Source organism: Solea senegalensis, linkage group LG11, assembly GCF_019176455.1.
Source record: "Solea senegalensis isolate Sse05_10M linkage group LG11, IFAPA_SoseM_1, whole genome shotgun sequence".
Taxonomy (NCBI): Eukaryota; Metazoa; Chordata; class Actinopteri; order Pleuronectiformes; family Soleidae; genus Solea; species Solea senegalensis.
In genome coordinates, this window is record NC_058031.1 from 1,449 (window position 1) to 19,879 (window position 18,431).

The window sequence follows — 18,431 nt, forward strand, 5'->3', positions numbered from 1 at the left end:
TCTCACTGAAAACATGGCTGTCAGCAGGAACACAAGGGCAAAAACAGACGTTAGCCACTTGACCAAAGGCTCACCTGGTAAACTGCTGCCTCCATTATTACATTCAAATGTGTTATTTTGAAATCTTTTATTGGGATTTTCAAAATGACACAAGCTCACCAAAGGAGGCAGCAGTAGACCAGCAGCTCCTGTGTCCTCAATAGAGCATGGATACCTGAGGCAAGTCCTTCAGTACACAACAAGACAACAATCCAGAGATGATTATTGGGCTCAGGTCAACTGACATGTTCATTTCAAGTTCTTATAGTGAAGCATAAAGTAAAATAGGGTAAAATGAATTGATTGAAAATATTTTTATATTTAAAACTTTACTAAACAGATGTACATGTGTAATAATAGCTGCTAATGAGTACAAACTAACGAGTGATTGAACTACTGTTTCTGTCTACATCCAGGGTTTGCTATTTACGACAGGACAGCAAACGCATCACACAGGAGATTTTGAAGCCATAGAAGGTGGATGTTATCTTTTTCCTCCACAACTCAAAATAAACCACAACGGATGGATTATGTAAATAGTGATGAGCAGTCACAGTTCAGCAAAGAGGTAATTAAGCAGAACTGATGGTCATTAATGCTGAGACTGAAATTTTAAGTGCTGGTGATAACTCGTCATACACTGCACAAAACCCAAACTATCCCTTTAGGTTTATCTTGAGCATCTAAGGAACACAACACACGTCTTTAATCACTGAAAGAAGACCAAACAACCATCCCTACCCCTCTGAACGGTGATCCAAAGGACACCGTCTCCTCTTCTTCCTCCTCCACTGCCAGGTAAACCTCTGCAGGTCCTGCTGGAGTCTTGAGGTTGGGGAAGGTCCAAGTCTTTGTGCGAGGAGAGAACATGTTTGCTCCATGAGCTTCTTTGTCTGTACATGAAGAGATCAATGTAAGTTATTGCTTCATGGATGACCGTGTCAGTCAGTAGCTCCATCACTTTGTTCCATTTTTGGTCTTTTTAAGTCCTCACTCCTCTATTATTGAATTCCTTTTAGAGCAGAGTGAACGCTAAGCTCTTAAAAACTTTCCAAGACCTGCAGGAAAATCTTTAAAGGTCCAATATGCAACACTAGTCGTCACAGCTGAACACACCTCAGACCTAAACAAAAGCCATTGTGCCAGCTAATGCCAGTAACCTATCAGCTCTGTTCTTGCCTGTTACCATTAAAAACAGATGTGACTCTTGCTCTGAGTCATTTTGGAGCCATTTTCAGACCATAATTAACCTCACTGTTATCTCTCTCCTTGTCTGAAGCCTTTTTAGGCATACAACAACAAGCTTGTTTTTGGGAAGTAGATCAAAAACGCCTTCTTCACCTGATACTTCCAACTGCTTTCTGCCACTACATGTTGTACTCATGACATGCACATTGTTTCCAGACATCCAGAACTCTGAGCTTTCAGAAAACGGAACAGGTAACATGTCATAAATATGATGGGAGAATTTTCACATGGACTTCTCTCATGAACACTATAAACAACCCGATTTAAATGCATTTGTAATTTATTTACATATATATGTAATATATATGTATGGGTCGGGCATTTTCTGTGATACTCAAAGACAGATGAACAAAACAGATGTCTGACAATTGCACACACAGACGTGCGACAAGACATCAGCACTTTACTACACTGTTCTGTTCATTTACAGTTCATATTGTTTGCTAAAAAATAATAATAGAATAATAGGTTTGGAGGATTCAGAGTGGGATCATGGGAATGTTGTGTGCATTTGCACTTTACAGGGAAAGCAAAGAACGTGCAGCAAACAGTGACGAGTCAAAAAAGGGGGAAAACCCAACTAAAATAGACACATTTTTTGGCTAAAGTACACTACTCAACAGAATATATAACATTAGTCCTGCCAGTTCTCTGTATTTTAAATGAAATGTTATATTTTGCACCTTCACGGATGACGCTGGCTGAGTTCCTTCCCTCCAGTATGGAGCCGCCGTACTGTATAGTGGGAATCAGTTGTTTGTGCTGAGCGTAACACTCTTCCTGCGTCGTCAGCTCTCTGTCCAGGGTGCGTGCCCGTCTCCCTGCTCTCCCCGGCGAGCCTGAGGAGTGGTGCTCAGAGCCGGCTCTCATCTTTGATAGGCCCCGTCCTGTTGCGCTGCCGCTGCAGTCGGGCAGAGGGAACGTGCCGATACCACTGTCCAGTGTGTATGTGGAAGCACCAGAACCTGCGGTGGAGAGAAACGAGAAAGAGATGAAGCTAGAAAAGAATTAAGCAATGAAATGCTCACATCATTTAGGAAACACACACGCTAAAAAGGCACAAAGCAACAGTGAGAAGAGATTAATTCTTCAGTATCAGATTAGACTGGAAATTATTTCCCTCAGGGATGTAGTCCAGTTTGTTTACCTTAATGATATCCCCACAGTATGGAAATGTTGTGCTTCAGTCAGTGTGTTTACATGCACAGTTTAATCAAGCTAAGGCCTTAGTATGACTAAGACAGGCAATCAGACAACTTGCAGAGTCCGAGTATACATGTGGAGGAGAAAAACGATTTATTGGCCGTGTATGTCTGACTCCACCTCCGTAGGTGGCGCTGTATCTCTCTATCTATATCTATAAGACAGTGTGTATAGTATGTTACAGAAAAAGAAACGGTGAACGGCGAGATGGATCGTGATATGGATCTGTACGTTTGGTACCTGCTGTACATGTTAACCGTGGTACAAATTAAATGGAGCGTGACTTGTGGTTGTTGTGTTGTCATGGCCGCCGTATGATTTCCAGCAACAGTGTTAGTTAATAATACGTCGTCTCCTTCTACTTCCGGGTCAAAGGAGTCGCTTTTGGTTCATGCACAGAACACCAAGTCCAACTCCTGTCCGACTTAGCGTATACATGCAGGACTATGAATCAGACTAGGACTAGCTCGATTTTAGTCGGACTAACGTGTTTACATGACATGACATGAAGAAAACTGAATTATTGTCTTAGTCTGACTAAATGTGGACTTTTAACATGCATGCAAACTCACTGAGTATATATATACATATATATTTGTATATTTATATATATAATGTATATACAATATATGTATAAATAAACTTCTGTTGTGTCAGATTTGCAGCACTAAGATCTGTACTTAAATATTGAAATACCACAGTGTCTGTTGTGTCAGATTTGCAGCACTAAGATCTGTACTTAAATATTGAAATACCACAGTGTAAAAGCACTCCACATGACAGAATCCTCATACAGTAAATCACTTACTTCACCCTCTTCTTACCTGCAAAGTGTTGAGCGTGAACTGGATCTGCAAGGTTTTCATCTGATGTGATTTTTCCAATTCTGTCTGATCCCTGCATGAGAGATCGACAGAGTGACTTCAAAGAAGTTTATACAACTCTCAGTTAGTATAAATGAAAGGAAAAAGTCTAACGAACCACGTGCCGAGTTTATACCTGAAGTTTGTACGACGTAGAGCGCGTTTCAATGACGCAACACTGAGAACCCACTTAAAGAGAGCGGTGTTTTTCTGCGAACACATACCTTCTCCATGTCGTCACGACTGGTGGTGTGACTGATGACGTCGCTCTGCTGAGTAAACACTGGTTTCGAGGTCTTACAGTCAAATGAAAGCCGGCGCTGGGGAACGCTGATCATCTCCTTACCGTCCACTCTGCCATCATAAAAACAAAAACACACCAAACATACAGTAATTCAACACATAATCCATGCAAAACATACTGAGTATTTTTTATATTTTTATATTTTTTTAATATCTTAAAACCCAATTTTACTCTACGAGACGTTGATTTTACCCATTTTTATTGTTTTTATTGTACAACTTACAACTTTTTATTTGTGTTGTTTTTACATTGAATTTATTGCTTTACTGTCTGTTTAACTGCTTTTTAAGGTCTTATGTTTCTATATCTTATTGATCTCTGATGTACAGCACTTTGTTTCAGCTGTTTGTTTTTTTTAAGGCGCTTATTAAATAAACTTGGATTGGATTTTATTATTGCAAGAGTTACAGTGTTGATGGCTAACTTGTAATTGTCGTGTCCAACCCTGTGCTGCTTCTTTGAAAAAAAGAGCAACATTATGATTGTGATAGCTGTGATTTAGACATGCTGTACATTCATGTGCAAAATAGTGAATATTGATGGTACTTATGATAATATTGATGGCAACTACTGAACCAATTTCCAACTCTGTAGAGGCGTGGGCCTGACGTAAGTCATTGCGATTCTAGAGGCTTCAAAATGGGAGTTTAGATTCTTATGGGCGACGTCACAACTGGTTGCCAGTCACATGATGAGAAAAGGTGTTTCGAATTATGGAAAATAAGAAAATAAATAAGAAAATAATAGGAAAAAAGTATCAACACCAATAAAATATGAATGAATAATATTAATAATCAACCTATTTTTTGGCACAAAAAAGGAATTACAAGGCCTTTTTTTGTAGACTTAACAACAACAGTGACAATTGTTTGTCAAAAGCTGTTGCTGGCGATATGAGTATCCCAGAATGATCTGTAAATATACGAGTGGGTGACTCAAGTATTTCAAATCATTGTGTTATTTGTCAAGGTTGTGCGATGAGTCTAGCCCAGGACAAAATAAACTCCAAGTATTGCTCCGTCCACATTATATATCATATCTCTAACAAAATACCACTGACAGTATATCAGTCAGGGGTTGCTATAACAGCAGTTGGCTTCAGTGAAAGGTTTTAATGGAACCTAAATGTTTTGACGTGCAAGCAAAGTCACAAACAATCTTTTTTCTTCCTCAGAAATAAGGAAACACAATGTGAGTAAAACGTTAAATATAAAGAAGCCATCAAAGCGTCCCTACGTGCAGTCATTTATTATGTCACCATCATGTGATTATGTCACTTTCTCAATATATAATTCGTCGAGGTGTGTATTCACTGTTTTGTGTTGGACACCGTACAAAACAAGATCTCAAAGGCTATCCATTAATAAAATTGCTGTTTCATTTAACTTAAAGGTCCATGTTATTATTGTGTCAGTTTTACAATCCACTCACTCACCTGTTTAGCAGCTGTTGCATGAAGTTGTCGGAGCGTGCTCCCCTGTACATGACAGCCAGCTGTCCCTGAGCTTGATCCATCACCACCTCACAGGAGTGACCGCGGCCTGACCGCTCCACATAGGCCCTCTCCTCCTCCAGAGCCCTCCTCAGACCCTCTGCCTTCTCCATCAGGGTTGAGATGTTCAGACCCTCCACGCCTTCTTTACACCTCGTGGCCATTTTCACAGAGTCCCTCCCCACCGAGGGGATGTTTATCTTCCACTCCTTCTTCTCGTCCTTTGATTTGGTCGCGTCCGTCTTCCGGCTTAGCGCGGGCAGCTTACTCTTCTTTAGGCCGAACCAGCTCGCGATGCCATTGGAGGATTTCTGCTTGACCTCGCTGGCCTGCCCTCCTCTGTCCTGCTCCTGGAGCTTCAGCATGTTCTCCTCAATTCCTTTCATCACCTTCTGCTCGATGGCAGATTGTGGGCTGGGCACTGGCTGCAGGGGCTTCTCCCCCTCCGATGTTGGAGGTCTCGGAGGAGGAGGCGGAAGGCTGTCTCCATACATGGGATTCTTTTTCCCTTTCCCACTGATCTTGGTTCTCTCTTCTGATTTTGATGAGTAACGCGGGGCCTCTGTGGGCTTCCCCCCTCTGTGGACAGACGGGCCTTGGCAAGGTTTAGACGGAGACTTTGGAGGGATTTTGTTAGGGCTGCTGTGACTGTGAATACCCGGTTTAACATTATAGGCCAGATTCAAGGAGCCAGGACACTTGATGTTGTTGCGTAGCACCTGTGGAGCATCCGTGTTGGGGGACGGCAGACCTATTTTACTCTTGGAGCCTTCAGGCTTCATCACACACAGTTCTTGTTTAACCACTACTGCAGGAGGCTGAGATTTTATCACCTGTTCATACAGCTGAGTTGACCCAGGATATTTCAAACCACCACTGACAATTTTAGGTTTACCGTCTAGAGAGTCTGTGTATTTTGAGTGTCTCTGCTCCTCTTTCGGGAGCTCCATGGGCCTCTCCACTGTCTTACTCCTTTCTTCCACAAAAGTGCCATCATTTGCAGAGTCGACCGGCCTGAGACCGACCTGTAAATCCTCAGAGCTCCTCAGCTTACCCAATGCAGCCAGTCTGTCTTTGAAAGCGTGGTGACTGGAGTCAGTCTGGGATCTCGCTGCACTACTCACAGGTCTCTTGGGGATAGAAGAGGAGTCGCTCCTTCTGGCAGGAGGCGGCGGTGGAGGCTGAGCGACCCCAGAGCTCTGCACGGTGCCCTGCCCTACGTCAGTCTCCTGTTTCTCTGTGTTTCTGCCCTGAGCTTTACTGAAAGCGGATGAGTTGGGCAGGCTGTGATGGTTAACCCACACTGGACTGTCTGAATCTTCTTCATCATCTGATGTGGACTCTGATGTAGAGGAGGACGACTGCTTTCGTTGAGGAGGAGGATTCAGGGCACTTTCTGGAAGTGACTTAACAAGCTTCCGCTCACCACTGCTCGCTTTTGTTTGAGATGGAAGAGTAGTTCTTTTCTCCAGGCCCTGGGTGGGTTCCTCTTGTCTAGAGTTAGTAGACATTTCACAGACATTTTCATAATGAGGAACCCTCTGGGATACTTTGGGCGAGGAAGAGGATGTGGAGGAGGAAGCAGCCATCTTTGAGCCAGCACTGACTTTAGGTGCAGAGAGACTGCTGTAGCTTATTTCCTTAGCGGGCGGGGAGCAGATGTCCTCAGGCTGTGGAGGGGAGGTTGGTGCGGAGTGCGTGGCGGGGTAGGACTCAGACCTAGCAGGTGGTGGAGGGGGCTGCCTGCACCGCTCTGTGGTGGTGGCTCTTCTTGTGGGAACAGGAGAGTGGTAGACCTCATAGTTGTTGGTGCGACATGGGATCCTGGAGCTGCGGGTGAGCTGGGGGCTCAGGCGCACAGGAGAGGTCGAAGGCTGAGACTTCTCCCCAATTGAGGGAATCTTTAAAAACTTGAGCAGTTTGGACGGGGAGTTGATGGCGGCGGCTTTGACGTCACTGAGGCAGGAGGGGCTGGGGCTGACAGAGGCACCGGCTCTCACAGAGGAGGCCTCCTGCTCTGTGCTGTCTTTCTCTGGGATGGATGAGGAGTCATTTGAACCGTCGTTGACAGCGGAGAGCACCAAGGCATTGTGGACGCTATCACTCGTTTCCATGTCAAGGAGGGAGATTTCTTTCACAGAGCTGGGCAGGTGGGTCATGGGACAGAAACCAGTGAGCTCTTCAGTGGAAGTGGCCTTGAGACAACTCTCTGTGGAATTGTCCTGTTCCTGCTCCACTCCCATCACCTCCAGACTGTGATCAGCTGCTTCTGTGACTGACGAGTGGGCAGTGGCGCCTGCTGGTTGCTGGTGGGCTTCATTCTTGGTGCATTGTTTAGACAAGGGGACAGACTTACTGTGACATTCACTCATAGCAGCTGCAGGAACCACATGGCTCTGGGTGGCTTTTGAAGGGCTACAGACGTGGTTGCATGGCTTTGGGGGACTGTCCAGACTCTTCTTGCAGTGCAAACAGCAGGTGCTCCCTCCCTCACACTTCACCGCGCCGTCGCCGTTGACATGGTGGTGCGTGTCGGCATCAGAGCAGGAGCAGCGGCAGTGTGTGTGGTGGGATTTGCACTGTAATGGAAGAGGGTCTGCAGTGGCCAGAACGGCCTCCGTGGACATGAGCACCTGGCTGTAGTCGCAGAAAGACAGGCTTGTGGTGGACGGGTGGAACTTAAGAGGGTCCGTCTCCTCCATCTTGCGCAGGACCTCCAGGATGTGTGCTTTCTTCTTGAAGAAGGGGGACAGCGCCTCCATGGAAGCGGCGGGGCCACGAGGGCCCGGGGAGGCATGTTGTGTGCGGTAGCCATTTCCCTGTGGACAGACAAAAAAAAAAAGATCTTTATCAACAAACAATTACCCACTGACGCTTTAGTGAAACCCGAACAATTTAGTTCTTCAAGTGTATACGTACAGGAAGTGAGTGCAGGAGAGATTACCAACAGGGTCTTTTTTTACAACACAATAGTGGAGAACAGCGTAAATGTCAAAGCATATTGTGATGTCTCACCCACCACATAATCCTGGAGTTTCATATACGTAATGTTTGCTAAATCTTTGCTTCTTTGCCGTGTAATAATCACCTTGGCTTGTGCTTCAGTCTGTGTAGGCTCCACCTGCTTGGCAGAGTCATTGTGCAGCTGTGCATTGTAGTCTGGGAGGGGTCCTGCGTGGACCTGTAACAAGAGATTCATTGGGAAATTACCATGACACTGTATACACTACAAGGCTATTGTATACACAGACGACCAGGAGCTATATTGTCACAGCAGCATATGCTGCAACAATATACAGCAGAGGTGAAAAGCCTGAGGCCCATTACTGGCTCAGCAGTGTTTGAAAGAGTGAGGCTGAAGAAATTAGCAGCACCATCAGCTCATAAAAATCAGAGCTGTGCACTGATACACACTCACAGCGGTGGAAAGGACTGCACTGCAGAGAATGTAAAGCCTTGTTCACGCAACACAAATTTCAGAGTGATAATCTGCTTGCAGATGGGTTTTGCAAGCCTCCGCTGTGTAAAACATTTAAAGACATAGCCTGCAACAACCTGCCAATACCTCCACAATACGCTTTAAAGCCATTTTAAATGTGGTCGATCTCAACACACCCCAGCCAGGACAGGGAGATACAGCTGAAACCCGAAAAATACAACAGTAGGAAAAAGAGATGCAACGCATCAAAAAAACATGGCTGAAATCACAGCCGGCACTGCTACAATAAAAGCTCAATAAAACAATATAAGATCAATCTTGAGACAAGAAAATGGACCCCACAAATGACTTTTGGGTCCACAAATAAATGTGAATTCATTTTTAGCATTATTAAAGAACATATGCAGACAATGAGGCTGTGATTAATTGATCAAACACATCGCTTGGAAATGGCCGGTTGACCTATTCCAAATAATATTACTGTATGTTGTGCAGTAAATAATTCATATTTAGAATTCAATTGTGATAATTTTTCATCTTTAAAAAGTGGGTCTCAATATTGAAGGTTTGGGAAGCAACGGTTGACGGTGTGACCCTCTTTTGTGGTCACTCGTGTAGTATGATCTCACAGCAGTGACTCCAGATCACATGACGGCACATTGTGTAGTGTGTGATGCACAGCGGTAATCCATCTCTGACAGCTGTGTAATGTGAACTTGGCTTAAGGCAAATCCTTACATGTATGATGCCATGTTTCACTTTCATCAATCTCTTACAGCGTCACTGTCTTTATACTTCTGGTTTTCATGGCCCCGAAAAGCATCTATGAAACTGAATCCTTCCTGAATCAGGCAGAGGATAGAGGTGTGTTTACCTGATAGTGAGCAGCAGGGTGGTTGGGCAGTTTTTGTTGGAAAAGCTCACAAAGTGCTCGGTTCTGTCTCTCCAGGTCAAACACCAGCATCTTCAGCTTGATGCACTCCTCTCTCAGATCCTGCTCAGTAACAGATGAACCAGTGAGATAAATGACCTCAGATCTCAGTCTAGGATGTTACAAGAAAGAAATGCATCTGTAGCCATGTTACCTTTTGATTAAGCAGAGCTTGGACCACGTGGTTGGCCACCTGAAAACATAAGAGAGCATCTTTGACACATGGACAGTGATTTAGAATTTGCAGTTACAGGTCGACCCAGGTAGATGGATTTTTTTACGGCTAATTTTTAGAAATCAGGGCACAATTTTCCTCCATTTGATAAAATATAAATATAAATAATAATACAACAAGTAATCAAAAAGCTAAAGAAAATTTTTGGAAGGGAATTTTTTTTTTTAGTAAATTAGCAACAATGATCAAGTTTCTGAGGACATAAATGTGTGCTTGTAATAACTGGCCAATGAATAAATAATAATGTGGCAGTGCTAATTACTAAACATTTATTCACACTGTAAAATGTGGTGCTCACCTCATCCAGGCATCGCTCATAAGCCTCCCTCTGACTCTCATTTGCCAAAATCAGAGCAGAATTCTCAGCCTGTAATGAAAATGCAAAAAAACCATAAATATAGTTATAAGAAATACTCAAACAACAACTGTGTGCGTCACACAATGCTGCGTCACGTTGTGTTGACTTTACTTTCTGTATCCAGCCCTCAAGGGTAAAATAAATCCAAAACACATCTGCAGTGGTGAAACATAACGATCGGTTGCTTCTCAACAAGTTTTATCATGAGCATAGTCTATCATTGTTGTGTCTTTTACAGTATTTTCAAGATTATTTTGTTATGTCTATCGTCTGTGACACTGGCCCATGCTGTCCACACATAAAGGTTAAGTAAATAAAATGTGTAGCACGTAAAATGATTTTACAATGAATGATAAGATGATAAAGAGGCTGAATATTCAATGTCATTCTTTTCTTTTTAGATCACATTAAACCTGCTCTGTTTCTATTGACAATTTACTTATTGGTTACTTACTTAGGTTTTATATGTAAATGAGGGAAATCACATAGGTTAACTTCTGTTATTTAGATTTAGATCTTACGCTTATGGTTTATTGGTCATACCATTTTATGTATGCAATGCACAACCATTAACCCTTTAACACCTAAGCCTCAAAATGTCTGTCTGGCCTTTTTTGCTTATTGTTCCAATAAAAGGGCCAGAAAATGTCCTGTGAGTAAGTGCTTTTGCCCATTTTTCCAGAATAACTGGCAGTTATTTACATTTTACTGCACGTTAAAATAGTGTATTAGTAAACAGTATTAACAATTTCAAATGAAGAAAAATCTAATGTTTTATTTAAAAAAAAAACAAAAACACTAGTTGTACATGAAGACCAGATTTTTGCATGAACAGTATAAAACATATTTAAAATATCATTTGTTTAAGTCATTGTCTCACTGTACAAAAACAGGCCACAAAATGGAAACCATGTACAGGAGTTTTTCCAACTCTCTCCCCTCAGGGGACAAAGACACTGATTCGGCGGCATCCTGCAACAGCGCAAGTGAAATTACCGTAATAACCGCATGTTGACTTGAGTTGCAACTTCTAAGCTTTCAGAAACTGTTGGAATTTCTCTGATAGCACAAACCGTTGTGTAATTACAGTAAATAAATATAAACACATCGGTTAGATTTATTGTCATTGCTAAATGAGTTCACACGATACTGATTAAGTCTATCAGCTCCATGCGACTCTGTGTTTCTCAGTATAGTGGTGTTCAGATATTGTGTTGCCCGGCGACATCACAACGCCGCACACAGGAAGAGATACGTGTGTCAAGAAAGACAACAACAAACAGGTTAGAGAGCCCTGTGGTGTCAGTGAAGACCAAACAGAGGCAGAATAATGACATCAACATCAACAAAAATTATGTGAATGAATGTGATGAATTTAACATAGGAAATGCAAAAAAAGCTACTTACAGCACTAATAATCTGTGGGATTTTGGTCAATTTTGGATTAAGTGTCTCAGAAAAGTCATCCTCCATTAGCTGCGCTTCATTTGGTTAAACCAGCTCGTTAGCAATTTTAATCCAACTGTGTTTTCTGTGGTTTTCTCACCTCGAGCTCTCTCAGCCGATCCATGAGCTCGCTGCTGTTGTCCTCCAGGTAGGACTCCACGTCTGCTTCCTCGCCCTCCTCATCCGTGCCAAAGTCCTCATCACACATTCTCTGTTCTGTCTCATCAGACATTGTTCTCATCTGCAACAGAGGAGGTGAAAGTGTTTATCAACCACTGCTTATCAAACACGATTCAAATAAATAATAGTGTCACACCAGGAAATAAAGATATTTCAGTTTATTGATATTTTCTGCCACCCGTACTCTAGACACAAGGTAGAGGGGGTTCAAGTTATCTGTGTTACTCTTTCATCTTCATCTCTTTATCTTTTCATCAGTTAACAAGCGACAAGAAAAAATATATAAATCTAGAAAACATCACAATTTACATGAATATGAGTATCGTACAAAAAACCTTGGATTTACTATAAACCAAATAAAGTTCCTCTGATCGATGCTCATGCAGATGTGAAAGGGTTTTGAGCGTTTACATTCTTAGTCATCATGAAGCAGCACAGAGGAAGTGTCCAATCATTTCCCTAATTCATTCTGTCTCATGACAATGAGCCCAAACATGCATCCTAAAAAAAGAGTCTTCATTACAAGAACATAAAGACCTGCAGCAAATTCTCTGACACCCACATAACGACATGAGCATTACACCAAGGAGTCAGTGAGGGATTTAAAAAAATCCTTCTCTGCTGCTTCACAGGACCAAACCTTCTGTACACACAGTCTGAGAGGTTATAAAGTTGTGCTTATTACAACCACAGCACTGTGTGATAATGCAATTCAAATAAGTTGAGCTGTTAGGAACTTCATTTGTGTAAAAGCATTAGTGCGTGTCGTACGCATCACATCAACACACCCAACGTAGGACACACAAGGAGTATACACAGTGCATTAACTGTTATAATATCAAATTAAGAATTTTTAAAAAGTAATATAGATCAACCATTAATGAGTCTGATGGATGTTGGCGGGAAGCATGACATGACTCTTTAAGTCCTGTAAGTTTGTCCTGTGTGGTGACTGTGTGGTGAAAAGAGATGTTTTATCCAGAATTTAAAATCTTGTTTATAGCCTTAAAAAGCCTCAGGAGCAATTATAGTCAATAACAAGGAAAACAACAAATGGATAAACACCTGCTTTGTAGTAAGTACACCAGTTTTGGGTTTTTTCAAACGATTTCTTTGCAACGATTATTCTATGAATCTATTATTAATCGATTACAAAATATTGAGCTCCTCTCAAAGAATCCAGAAACATCTCGGTGATCTGGTTTCTGCTTTCAGAGCTTAATCTGCTCAACCGGTCTTAACTCAGAGAATTTACAAATATTTAAATGAACAAGATCATGCACTGCGACGACTTTTGGAACCCTTGCACATGACACACACATATGCGTGATGTCTGGTGTGCAAACCCTACAGTGGGTACACAAACCTGGTGTGAAATGACTTTTTTAAAAGTTTAATTTGACACAAGATTTATTTAAAATTGAATTTTAAGGAGCAGTGAATGTTGACAAAATCAATAATAAAAACCTTCTGTCAAAAGAGTGAACTTTTCAGTTATTGCTGTCAGAGGTGTCCACATCTCTACTGCGGTTAATACTCAGTCCTCAAAACAGCAAAGATAAAAATAAAGTGAGGTCTGCTTCACAACAGAAACTGTTATCACATCTAATGTTAACATCATTAGGTGCCTGCAGCCGCAAGGCATTCTAGTCAGAACTCCCTAGAGTTCTCACTAGATTGCATTGCGTTGCAAGCATCTATTGATATTCCACTGGCGTTTATTCTGCTGGATATTCCTCATCCTTCCGTTTTTCGCCGCGCTACTCCTCCCGCAGCTTTGAGAAAACCCCAACACATGTTATATCAAAACGTGCGCCTTGACCGGGAATGGTGTGCTATGATTTTTCTAAGACTTTCGCGTAACCATGGCGACACAAATCGCGAAAAAGTGCCGAAAATTTCCCTATTAAAATGCATTGAAACGGCCAAAATTTGGAAAAAAACCAAGCCCGCTTTGGAGCATCACAGCGTCGTCATACTTTAACGTAGAAATGTGGTTGGAACTTTAAACGGGTCACAAGACTTGGGACTTTTCTGACCTAAGTCAAAGTTTTGTTACATGTTATGGTTTTTAAACAATCGCAGTTTACGTTTTGTACTTTTTTTCGACGCTTTCTGATTTTATAATGATTGTGTGAGTGGTCTGTGAAGTGTGTGGGCGGATCGCTAGAGTGGCCCACTCTAGCGAGATCCAGCAAAATAATCACCAAAAATCTCTAAACAAACTCCTCTCCTGCCCACAATTTCCAACCTACACTGATAATTTTTACATCAAAACGTTGCCATGGGCGTCGTCTAACCCTGTGTGTGTTTTCATGTTCATATGACTTGTAGTTTTTCTTAAAATCACCTCAAAGCGCAGACAACTCCGGTCACACTCTCCATTGACTCCCATGTTAAAATGTCTGCTTTTGAGTTCTGGAAAAATCAAGACGAGGGTGATTTTAAAACTGTGATTTCTCTGTCAATTCACGTCCGTTTGTCACCAATTTAAATATGGGAGTTGCCGAAAGCCTCCTGACGCTCACAAACCAAAAATTTTATCTCTATCATCAACCGTTCTTGAAATATGACAATTTTAAAACATGCTGTTTTCTCTGCTTTCTCTGCTGGTTTTGGAGAGATAGAGACAAGCGTGTGTGCGTGTGTTTGCGTGTGTGTGTGCGTGTGTGTAAGGAGCAGAGGGGACTTTGGGAGGGGCTTGTCAGTCTCTCTGTATTCTTCCACCCAAAACTTTGACGTCTAACTCCTCCCACAGTTTTGAGAAAACCCCCACACATGTTATATCAAAACGTGCGGCTCGACCGGGACTTGTGTGCCATGACTATTTCTAAGCGTTTCAAGTAACCATGGCCACAAAAATCGCAAAAAACTGCCATATAACTTCCACATACACATGAATGGGAAACAGAGGGGCTTGTGAATCTCTCTCCCCCTCTCTCCTTTAAAACTTGGTCTTTTAAAGGGTGACTCCACCAAAAAGTACTTCCAAGGTGGATTGGATCCAAATCATATAACTTCCACATGCCGCAAGAACTGCAGGCACCCTCGAAATTTCGGCACGGAATTGCCGATCTAGTTATTATTATTATCACTACACTACAGTATGTTCTATCTGAGCCAAGCCCCACTGAACAACACCAACAATCGCGCTACAGAGTATAGACAAGCCACTACGATACACAAAATCAATATCAGCCTGATACTGGATCAGATATCTGAAAAAAAGGTAAATAAAATGTGATATAATCTCTAAATGTTCCATCAAGTACAAATTACACGCTGTAAAGAGAGATGTTGCCACCAGCATCATGTGACCAGGATGTGTGGGAGGGCTGCACATGTTTTTGAAGTGGCTGGTTATAACCAGGTGGCAAGTACATCAGAACCAATCAGTCTTATTAACAGCAAAGTTGTACATGAGACAATGTCCAAGTGAAGGTTTGTGATTGTATCAGTATTGGACACAGGAAGAGACATCATGCCCACCCTGCTGCAGAGCTTGTTGTTGACTCTGTAGCGCAGTAGCTGCTGTGTATTAAGGATCAGAGAGTAGACCCTAATCCGTTCATCCCACACTGTTTCAAATATACACACTGAGCAGGATGTTAAGCCCTTGTGTCCATATTTCAACTTCCACACATTCACAGATCAAACCATGGGTCCACGCTGAGCTCACAGGCTGCCCGAGACTGAGAGAGCATGGGACACCGCAGGGACGCTCTGCTGGGCATGGATCCAGATGTGCAGTGTGTGTGTCTGTCTATGTGTGTGCACGTGTGTGTGTGTGTTGAAGGGCCACAAGGGGGAGTAGGTGTGTTGTGATGTGTGATTCAACAGTCATATCTTAAGGAGTCATTAGAGCAGATGAGACCAGCCTGATTTTGTGTCTGGAGGCCAATCAGGAACTGGCACAGTTTCCAGCAGCGTTAGTTGAGAGGACACTGGCTGTTCATTCATTCATTCCCATGACCCTTCACCCTAAACATGACCATAAAAACTAAATGCCTAAATCCAGCCCTTATTCTATCATAAACCTAATCCTAACCATTACCCTACATTTAGGTCTTAACTTTCCAACAGTCCTTTGATGTGACAACCAGCCAAGTTGTCCTCACAACCATAGAGACACACTCATAGCATCATGCTCACATACATGCTCTATTTATAATAAATATAATAATAATAAATCCCATTCTTGCATCTTTCATCAAGGTTAAGTTGACATTTAACTACTTTAGATGGGACCGATTACCACTTTAGTTTAACCAGCATTTAAACTTTTTTATAGTATTAGAAGAGTATAATGCAGCCGTAAGCAGATGTCAACAACTTAGAGGCTTTATGAGCACATGATATAAATTGGAAGCAGATCTTCACAAGTTAGACATTTTGAAAGCACTGTCATTAATGATTGAATGTTTATGTAAAGCCTAAAATGGTAATGGAGGGGAAATGTTATCAGTAAATGAATTAAATATGAGAGGGTTGGATGAGGAAGAATATTCTGGTATTTAAAATATTTAAGTATTTAAAACACATCAGTGAACCACACTGGGTGACATGCTCCTTTAAAATAGTGTGTTCATGTTATCTTGACTCGTACAAGAGGATCAAATATATTATTATTATTATATATTAATCCACAGATGGATATTGAATATTTACTAACAAGTAAATACATCACAAGCATCCATCCATTCATCCATTTTCTACTGCTTTATCCAGTATGAGGGTCACGGTGGTGCTGTGCCAATCTCAGCTATATGCGGGGGTTATTCACCCTGGACAGTTCCATCACTCGCATATTATCACAAATTTGAATCTGATATAGTCACAGCTTTTTTTTTCACACATCCAGCTGTGACAGAGCGACACAGTGATTCATTGGGAGACATGCTTCTCAACATCTGGTGAGTTTAAAGTCAAATGTTCTCTCTCCGCTCTGTTTTTGGTCCTCGCCGCCTCCTGAGGGACATATCTGGCTCTGTGGCTGCTGAATGCTTCACTATATGTTCACCAGCCAGTCTTGTAACGCATCTGTTTGCCTTTGTAGTGCCGAGCAGAAGTGTACAGTAGGTCTACCAGAGCTTTGCTTTTTATTTCCTTTTCTGCTGGAACAGCTGCAGCTTGGAAATTGCACTAAAAAGTGAAGCACAGTGAAGGTGCAGCCTGTAAAACCAAAAAGCATGAGCTCACAGATGCTAAAGAGCTCTGCGGAGTCGGGCGATAAATCTCTGCGGGTTCGTCACTACACGTGAACCCTTTTCACATGATCCATTGTTAGTATTAAAAAAAGTACTGATTATAGCAGCTTTAAAGGTTTATGTTCTCAGCAGGGATGAATGGGCCGAGAGCCACGGGACAGGGAAGTTAGCAAATGCTGAGAAAACAGACCAACGTAATGTCAGTTTAAACTATAGTACATCCATACTACTGTGTTTTTGCTTCAAAAACATGTTTTCAGACAAAAAAAGATCCAAATCCAGACGAGTGTTTCACCTCCAGGAGTAATCTCCATCCAAACGAACACCTGAAAACCTTAGATCTAATGACCTAATGTACAATATTAACAGCCATAACTGAGGATAAGACACAAACTAGCAACAATTTCAAGGTTCCCTCACTAGATAGTAAGGTTGCCAGGCATCTGGACCGGATACACTATCTCAAGTCTTACTAACTGTATGAATCAGACCTGGCACACTGCTCGCCAGAATCTGCGATGATGCCTTGCTGTTCAGATGCATTGTCTCAGTTCTCCTCGGATCTGAGCCATCCACAATCAAATATTTCAACTTAACTCATCACCGACTCAGAGGTTCCATCATTGGTCGTCTCACCTGATAATCAAAGCTTGTCCAGACTAAAACACAGTCCAACAGATTTCAAAACAAAAAAGAGCCAGCAAACAAGGGGCTCTAAACATTGCAGGTATTGAGTGGATGGCAGGTGTATCGAGCGCACAGCTGATGAAAACAAAAATATTGTGTGAAATGTGAATGTAGCCTTATTTATTAATGGGAACTACAAGTAAAAACAAAAATGCAGAAAATGCAGACATTTGTCATTCAAACTATTGTCCTGTGTGTGGAGTGCAGCTGCAATAACAGATGAATCAACTGATTATTGAATTATTGAATAGATAAATAACTTGCACATAGATATATACTGTATATATTAGAGCCCAGTTTATTGATTGATGAAGAAAGTAATCATCAGATGAATCTCGAATTACTAGGAAAACTACTGGGGTATTATTAAATAAACTGCATCACTCTCAGCTCAGATTTCAGACCATCCTGTTCAAACTGGTACTGACACGAGCACAATACTTCGCGCTGCATTTGAACATAATACACGCACAAAGAATTAAACACTTCCCAGTACTGGGAAATGTTTAGTATATTTATCAGCCTAGTGTAACGAGAGCCATTTGCAAAGTGCTTACAGGAAGATTATTGAACGCCATTGGTCTGTGGATTGTGAAATCGGACTGACAAACCTGAGCGGCCGTGTCCAAAGTGTGGGCTGCTTATTGAGCTGCGACCAACTGAATACAGACCAGCCTACACGTATAATGGACAGCTGATCAATGCAGCCCATCTAAGAACGGAAATAGATATCCATTTGACCTTGGGTGCAGGAACGATACTGAATATTTATAAATACTTCGCTTTTTTCTTCACTAAT

General features: G+C 41.9%; 1 protein-coding gene across 2 annotated transcripts in view; it reads right to left on the bottom strand.

Annotated features, from left to right (window-relative positions):
• Positions 1-205: 205 nt before the first annotated feature.
• The window catches only part of nckap5l (NCK-associated protein 5-like), a 40,389-nt gene continuing 22,163 nt past the window's right edge, over positions 206-18,431 (bottom strand). For both annotated transcript variants that reach the window (XM_044038964.1, XM_044038965.1), the window contains exons 3-12: positions 11,659-11,799; positions 10,053-10,121; positions 9,674-9,712; positions 9,463-9,582; positions 8,238-8,330; positions 5,093-7,968; positions 3,578-3,707; positions 3,315-3,387; positions 1,971-2,252; positions 206-932 (exon numbers count right to left, since the gene is read on the bottom strand). In XM_044038964.1, the coding sequence (XP_043894899.1) occupies positions 745-932; positions 1,971-2,252; positions 3,315-3,387; positions 3,578-3,707; positions 5,093-7,968; positions 8,238-8,330; positions 9,463-9,582; positions 9,674-9,712; positions 10,053-10,121; positions 11,659-11,799 (4,011 nt within the window). In that variant the 3' untranslated portion in view covers positions 206-744. The remainder of the gene's footprint in view (positions 933-1,970; positions 2,253-3,314; positions 3,388-3,577; positions 3,708-5,092; positions 7,969-8,237; positions 8,331-9,462; positions 9,583-9,673; positions 9,713-10,052; positions 10,122-11,658; positions 11,800-18,431) is intronic.